Source organism: Neofelis nebulosa, chromosome 6 (genome assembly GCF_028018385.1).
Source record: "Neofelis nebulosa isolate mNeoNeb1 chromosome 6, mNeoNeb1.pri, whole genome shotgun sequence".
Classification (NCBI taxonomy): Eukaryota; Metazoa; Chordata; class Mammalia; order Carnivora; family Felidae; genus Neofelis; species Neofelis nebulosa.
The window spans coordinates 4660464-4669189 of record NC_080787.1 but is presented as its reverse complement, the minus strand read 5'-3'; the positions used below and the strand labels follow the sequence as shown (position 1 = coordinate 4669189).

The window sequence follows — 8726 nt, the reverse complement described above, 5'->3', positions numbered from 1 at the left end:
AACAGAGTACTTCTTCAGGAGGAACTGTTGATCATTTTTCCTATGGTCTAGAGCTATCTAATGGAAATTAACATTTATTGAGTGACAGCCAAAGGAACGAATTAATTCAGATCAGTATTAGAAATAAAAAAGACTACTGTTAACATTCCTACAAATAATTAGCATTTTAGAGAAAGTCCCTCATGCTTGTGGCAGAACGTGAGACAAATAAGGATTTGAACAAAGAAAAAAAGGAGAAATTCTATCTGTGGGGAATAGAAGGATGAATTAAAAATAGAGCAGGAAAGGTGTGCCTGGGTGGTTTAGTTGGTAAGCAGTCCAACTTCGGCGCAGGTCGTGATGTCATGGTTAGTGGGTTTGAACCCGACGTGTGAGCCCTGCCTCAGGCTCTGTGCTGACATTTCAGAACCTGGAGCCTGCTTTGGATTCTGTGTCTCCCTTTCTGCCCCTCCCCAATTGTGCCCTCTCCCTAGAAAATAAATCAATATTAAAAATAAAGAAAAGAAGGGCCAACATGGCAGAGAAGTAGGGGGATCTTTACTTCCTGTGTCTCCCATACAAAGAATGGCTGAAGCCAAAGGATTTTGAACCCCAAGAGGCTGGGAGGAAAAGAGACTGCATCTACCAGGAAGAAAAGGGTACAACTTGAGACACCATAGTTTGTTTTGTTTGTGTGTTTCTGTGTTTTTGTCTCCTATTTGTCTGTTTGTTTTCCTTTACATAGCTACTTCAAGGAAAATGTCAAAGCACACCTGGTGGAGAGTACAAAACATCACTACGAGTAGGGAAACAAAATAACCAAAGTCACAACAACAGAGAGCAAGTAAAAATATCCAAAAAACACCTCCTGAAAGGACAGGCCCTGGACAGTGTATCACCCCCCCCACCTTTAATACAGCAGTGCTCACAGGTGCAGAACACATAACACGTTTTAAAAGTCATAAGGTACAGAAAACTAGCCAAAATGATGAAACAGATGAATTCTCTTCAAAAGAAACTCCAGGAAGTAGTGACAGCTAACAAATTGATCAAAACAGATTTAAGCAATATAACTGAACGAGAATTTAGAATAACAGTCATAAGATTATTCACCGGGCTTGAGAAAAGCATAGAATACAGCAGAGAATCTACTGATACAGAGATCAAGGAACTAAAAATAGTTATGATGATTTAAAAAGGTTATAAATGAGGTGCAAAATAAAATGGGGGCAGCCATAGCATGGATTGAAGAGGCAGAAGGGAGAATAGGTGAATTAGAAGATAACATTATGGAAAAAGAGGAAGCTGAGAAAAAGAGAGATAAAAAATCCAGGAGTACAAGGGGAGAATTAGACAACTCAGTGATTCAATCAAATGGAACAATATCCGTATCATATGAATTCCAGAAGAAGAGAGAGAAAAAGGGGCTGAAGGTACACTTGAACAAATCATAGCTGAGAACTTCCCACATTTGGGGAAGGAAACAGGCATTCAAATCCAAGAGGCACACAGAACTCCCTTCAGACCTAACTTGAATCGATCTTCTGCATGACATTTCATAGTGAAACTGGCAAAATACAAGGATAAAGAGAAAACTCAGAAAGCAGCTAGGGATAAACAGGCTCTAACTTACAAAGGTAAACCCATAAGAGTAGTAGCAGACCTATCTACTGAAACTTGGCAGGCCAGAAAGGAATGGCAGGAAATCTTCCATGTGATGAACAGAAAAAATATGCAGCCGAGAATCCTTTATCCAGCAAATCTGTCATTCACAATAGAAGGAGAGATAAATATCTTCCCAAACTAACAAAAACTGAAGGAATTCACCATCACTAAGCCATCCCTACAAGAGATCCTAAGGGGGTTTCTGTGAGTGAAATGCTGCAAGAACCACAAAATACCAAAGACATCACTACAAGCATGAAACCTACAGACATCACAATGACTCTAAACCCATATCTTTCTATAATCACACTGAATGTAAATGGACTAAATGCTCCAACCAAAAGACATAGGGTATCAGACTGGATAAAAAAAAAAAACACCCATCCATCTGCTGTCTACAAGAGACTCATTTTAGGCCTGAGGACATCTTCAGATTGAAAGTGAGGGGATGGAGAACTATCTATCATGCTACTGGAAGTCAAAAGAAAGCTGGGGGTAGCCATACTTATATCAGACAAACTGGACTCTAATTAAAGGCTGTAACAAGAGATGAAGAAGGGCATTATATAATAATTACAGGGTCTATGCATCAGGAAGAGTTAACAATTATAAATGTCTATGCGTTGAATATGGGAGCCCCCAAATATATAAAACAATCACAAACATAAGCAACCATATTGATAAGAATGTGGTAATTGCAGGGTACTTTAATACTCCACTTACAAAAATGGATAGATCATCTAGACACAGGATCAACAAAGAAGCAAGGGCTCTGAATGATACATTGGATCAAATGGACTTGAAAGATATATTTATATCTCTGCATCCCAAAGCAACAGAATATACTTTCTTCTCAAGTGTACATGGAACATGCTCCAAGATAGATCACATACTGGATCACAAAAGAACCCTAAGAAGACAGTCCTAAGAGGAAAATACATTGCTATCCAGGCCTATCTCAAGAAACAAGAAAAATCCCCAATACAAAATCTAACAGCACACATAAAGGAACTAGAAGCAGAAGAGCAAACACACCCCAGATGCAGCAGAAGAGAAATAATGAATATCAGAGCAGAAATAAACAATATAGAATCCCCCCCCAAAAAACAGTAGAAAAGTTCAATGAAACCAAGAGTTGGTTTTTTGAAAAAATAAACAAAATTGATAAACCTCTAGCCAGCCTTCTCAAAAAGAAAAGAGAGAGGACATAAATAGATAAAATCACAAATGAAAATGAATTTATTACAACGAATCCCTCAGAAATACAAGCAAGTATCAGGGAATACTATGAAAAATTATATGCCAACAAACTGGGCAACATGGAAGAAATGGACAAATTCCTAACACCTACCCACTACCAAATCTCAAATGAGAAGTAGAAAATTTTAACAGACCCATAACTAGTGAAGAAATTAAATCAGTTATCAAAAATCTCCCAACAAATAAGAGTCCAGGACCAGATGGCTTCCTTGGGAATTCTACCAGACATTTACAGCAGAGTTAATACCTATCCTTCTCAAGCTGTTCCAAAAAATAGAAAGGGAAGGAAAACGTCTGGACTTATTCTATGAAGCCAGCATTACTTTGATTCCCAAACCAGGCAAAGACCCAGCAAAAAAAGAGAATTACAGGCCAATATCCCTGATGAGTGTGGATGCAAAAATTCTCAATAAGATACTAGTGAATCGAATTCAAAAGCATATAAAAATAATTATTCACCATGATCAAGTGGGATTCATTCCTGGGCTGCAGGGCTGGTTCAATATTCATGAATCAATAAATGTGATACATCACATTAATAATAGAAAAGATAAGAACCATATGATCCAGTCAATAAATGCAGGAAAACCATTTGACAAAATACAGCATCCTTTCTTAATAAAAAACTTCAAGAAAGCTGGGATAGAAGGAACATAGTCAAACATCATAAAAGTCACTTATGAAAAGCCCACAGCTAATATCATCCTCAATGGGGAAAAACTGAGAGCTTTCCCCCGAGATCAGAAACACGATAGGGATGTCCACTATCACCACTGTTGTTTAACATAGAGTTGGAAGTGCTAGCATCAGCAATCAGACAGCAAAAGGAAATCAAAGGCATCCAAGTTGGCAAAGATGAAGTCAAGCTTTCACTTTTTTCAGATGACATGATACTCTACATGGAAAACCTGACAGACCCCACCAAAAGGCTGCTAGAACTGATACATGAAATCAGCAAAGTCGCAGGGTACAAAATCAATGTACAAAAATCAGTTGCATTTTTACATACCAATAATGAAGCAACAGAAAGATAAATAAAGAAACTGATCCCATTCACAATTGCACCACGAACCATCAAATCTCTGGGAATAAACTTAACCAAAGATGTAAAGGATCTGTAGCTGAAAACTATAGAAAGATTATGAAGGAAATTGAAGAAGGTACAAAGAAATGGAAAAACATTCCATACTCATGGATTGGAAGAATAAAAATTGTTAAAATGTCAATACTACCCAAAGCAATCTAAACATTCAATGCAATCCCAATTATACGTGTACCAACATTCTTCTCAAAGCTATATCAAACAATCCTAAAATTTGTATGGAACCACAAAAGACCCCGGATAGCAAAAGTAATATTGAGGTAGAAAACCAAAGCAGGAGGCATCACAATCCCAGACTTTAGTCTTTACTACAAAGCTGTAATCATCAAGACAGTATGGTATTGGCACAAAAAGAGACACAGACCAATGGAATAGAATAGAGAACCCAGAATTGGACCCACAAATGTATGGTGAATTAATCTTTGAAAAAGCAGGAATGAGTATCCATTGTAAAAAATACAGTCTCTTTAGCAAATGGTGCTGGGAGAACTGGACAGCAACAGGCAGAAGGATGAAACTAGACCACTTCCTTACACCATACACAAAAGTAAACTCAAAATGGATAAGGTACCTGAATGTGAGACAGGAAACCATCAAAACCCTCCCTAAAGGAGAAAATAGGAAAAATCTCTTTGACCTCAGCCACAGCAATTTCTTACTTGACACATCTCCAAAGGCCAGGGAATTAAAAACAAAAATGAACTATTGGGACCTCATCAAGATAAAAAGCTTATGCATTGCAAAGGAAACAATCAACAAAACAAAAGGCAACTGACAGAATGGGAAAAGATATTTGCAAATGACATCAGACAAAGGGCTAGTATACAAAACCTATAAAGAACTCACCAAACTCCACACCCAAAAAAACAAATAATCAAGTGAAGAAATGGGCAGAAGACATGAATAGACACTTTTCCAAAGAAGACATCCAGATGGCCAACAGACACATGAAAAGATGTTCAATGTCACTCCTCATCATGGAAACACAAATCAAAACCACACTAAGATGCCACCTAACACTGGTCAGAGTGGCTAAAATGAACAAATCAGGAGTCTATAGATGCTGGTGAGGATATGGAGAAACGGGAACCCTCTTGCACTGTTGGTGGGAATGCAAACTTGTACAGCCACTCTGGAAAACAGTGTGGAGGTTCCTCAAAAAAATGAAAAATAGACCAACCCTATTACCCAGCAATAGCACTGCTAGTATTTTACCCAAGGGATACAGGACTACTGATGCATAGGGGCACTCGTACCCCAATGTTTATAGCAGCACTTCCAACAATAGCCAAATTATGGAAAGAAACTAAATGTCCATCAACTGACGAATGGAAAAAGAAGATGTGGTTTATATATACAGTGGGACACTACTTGACAATGAGAAAGAATAAAATGTGACCATTTGCAGCAACGTGGATAGAACTGGAAGATATTCTGCTAAGTGAAATAAGTCAGTTAGAGAAAGACAGATATTATATGTTTTCACTCATAGGTGTATCTTGAGAAACTTAACAGAAGTTCATGGGGGAGAGAAAGCAAAAAAAAGTTACAGAGAGGGAGGGAGGCAAACCATAAGAGACTCTTGGATACTGAGAACAAACTGGGGGTTGATGGCAGATAGAGGAGAGGGGTACATGCGTGATGGGAATTGAGGAGGGCACTTGTTGGGATGAACACTGGGTGTTGTATGGAAACCAATTTTTCAATAAATTATATTAAAAACTAAGTAAAATAAAACAATACAAAATAAATATAATAAAAAAAGAATAGAGCAGGAAATGAAGCTCAGCTGACATTTCAAGTCTCTAGTATGAGATGTGCACTCCTAACTAGTTGGAGCCCACTAGATTGGGGTGTGTGAGCCCACACACAGCGAACAGCTCTGGAAGGAGCACACGATGGATTTATCAAGGGGTGTGAGGGTGAAGTGACTGAGGGCTTCAGTGCTGATGGGAACTCTTTGGCTTGAGATCATAGGCTATTTAATAATAAAGGTGTAGAAGTCACAAACTAAGATGTTAAGACAAGGTGGTATTAGAACAGATCATATATAAACAGGAAGATCAACCATCCAAGTGTCCTCAAGGAACAGAGTGCATTGGAGGAACTTCTGGAAAGGTATCTTTCCAGATACTTGTAAAAGGTATCTCAGCATTGCCTTTGAAAAAGGAGGACGTTTCTAACTGTTGGTAGAATTCAGTGAAATCATAAGAACCAGGAAAGTAGGAAATCAGTTCAAATGTTATCACCACTTGCAAGGATAGAAACTCGGAGTACTCTCATCACAATAGGCTACTTACTTCTTACAGAAAAAGATTTTTGGCATCACCCTCTTGAAGGCCTCCTTCATATCTTTATTTCTAAGGCTGTAGATAAGGGGGTTCAACATGGGTGTAATGATCCCATAGAAGAGGGAAACCATCTTTCCCCAGTCCTTAGAGGTGGATGAAGGTGGTTGTAGATACATGTAGATGGCTGTCCCAAAAAAGAGAGCGACCACAACCATGTGGGACCCACATGTCCCAAAAGCTTTTTGTCGTCCTTCTGCTGACCTGATTCTCAACACTGCTTGAGCTATAAAGCCATAGGAAATGAGGATCAATGTTACTGGAATTAGCAGAAATAACGCACTAAAGAAAAAGAGCTCAGACTCAATGGGCTTTGTGTCAGCACACGACAACTTGAGAAGGGCAGGCACCTCACAGAAAAAGTGGTCCACTTCCTGGCGACCACAGCGTGGCATGTTAAGGGTCAAGGAAGACTGCAACACTGAATTACCAAAGCCAGTGAACCACGAGAAGGCTACCACCCTTACGCAGAACCAATGATTCATAATAACTACATAGTGCAGGGGTTTGCAGACTGCCACATATCTGTCAAAGGACATGACAGCCAGGAGGAGACACTCAGTAGCTCCCAGGGCCAGGAAGATGATGAGCTGTGCCACACAGCCACCGTAGCTGATGGTCTTTTTTTTGCGACAAATATTTGTCAACATATGAGGGACTGTGCTTGTGGTATAGCACAGATCTAAGATGGAGAGATTAGTGAGGAAGAAATACATGGGTGTATGAAGTTTGGGATCCAGAATGCACACCATCATGATGGACACATTGCCAAAGATGGTGAATGTATATGATATTAATAGAAGCACAAACAGGGGCATTTGTAGCCAGGGCCTGTCTGAGAAGCCAAGTAGTATAAACTCTCTTGTGGAGCTCTCATTAGCCCAATTCATGATGACTCACTTATTTTTCTTCCTAAAAATATAAAATAGGAAAGTAGTCAGTAGATAATTATTGAAAACTCTTATTGAAACCGAACTTAGATTAATTATAATGAATGATTCAACACCAAACATACTTGACGGTAATCATAAGTTACTATAAATTTATAGTTTATGAAATACGATACGATTCTCTTAGGTTAGAAAGTAGTTCTGTCTTAGCAGTTATGTTTAACTTACTTTATGAGGTAAATCATTACTTTTGAATGACAAAGTATATAAACGTATATGCAGGGAGCACAGACAATTGTAAATGCCCAAGACATTTCAAATTTTCTCCGTTTTGTTAGGTGTGCACAAAGTATCTTCAGGTGTACATTAGATTCTGCTGTACAGTATGGTGATTGACACTTACGCACAGTTGTGCTCATCAAAACAGGTACACTCCTTAGTACCCATATCAGATTTTCACCTGATAATCTAATCGCTGCTTGACTGAAATGTGACAGATAGATGAAAATCTACATTTTATTGCTATTATGACTCAGTGCACATGAATACTCTGCATACCCAGTAGTGGTGAGGGCTAGATCCAAATCCTGGACCTAAAGGCCATTCTTTTTTCTATACCATATCTCCTCCCCTGTATACAGAGAACACAGCAAGACTGATTAAAGACTACATGCCAGTGATTATACACCAAATAGAACAACAAGAATCAAATAATCAAGTTGATTTTCCTCAGTGTGGAAGTTATCAGTTATCAGATAAGTTATCAGTTAAGAGATAAAACCCAAGTGCACTTAAGTTTCTCAATCCACCTTGTGTTTTTAAATGCAGGGTCATTAGTAGGACTTACACCATTGGAATTTACAAGTGCGAACATAGTGAGTGATGCTAGACAGAGAATAGGGTACTGCAAAAGAGGGTAACATGAGAGGAGAGACCTACCTCACACTGGGTGGAACAGCTTTTACAGCAGGTGAAGCACAGGCCGCTGTGCACCTGCAGCAGCTTGAGGAGAGAAGGCATGAAGAATTTAATTCCTTCCATTATATGTGGGTTAAATTTCAGCGTTTTAGCTACAGATGCACATTATTCCTTGGTAAATAACACCTTCAGTGGAAAAATGCAAGAGGAAATGAGATTTGACTTTTGTTTGGTTTACATGTAAAGTTGAATTTTTCTCAGGAAAAATTATGATACATAAAGATAAAAGATAAATGCAAGATGGAAAAAATGTGTGGTGTTTATGGCAAAAATGATAACTATCTTAAAACATACAGAATTACTATATAATAATTATGAGACAAGATCAAAAATCCAATTAAAAGTGAGCAATTGACTTAAATGAGCAATTGGGGAAGAAAAAATAAAGCAAGTTTAAAAAGAAAAGATATATGATTTTTCTATCAATAAGAAACATAAATCAAAATTAACCAGGAAATGTCACATTGTATAATCATTTGGTAATGTTAGAAAAAAATCACCTTT

At 38.2% G+C, this 8726-nt stretch overlaps 1 protein-coding gene across 1 annotated transcript; it reads right to left on the bottom strand.

The window, feature by feature from the left end:
* Window positions 1-6302: 6302 nt before the first annotated feature.
* LOC131515529 (putative olfactory receptor 2B3) lies at window positions 6303-7244 on the bottom strand. Its single transcript, XM_058736234.1, has one exon. It carries the CDS (start codon window positions 7242-7244, stop codon window positions 6303-6305), a length of 942 nt encoding a protein of 313 aa, XP_058592217.1.
* Window positions 7245-8726: the final 1482 nt, after the last annotated feature.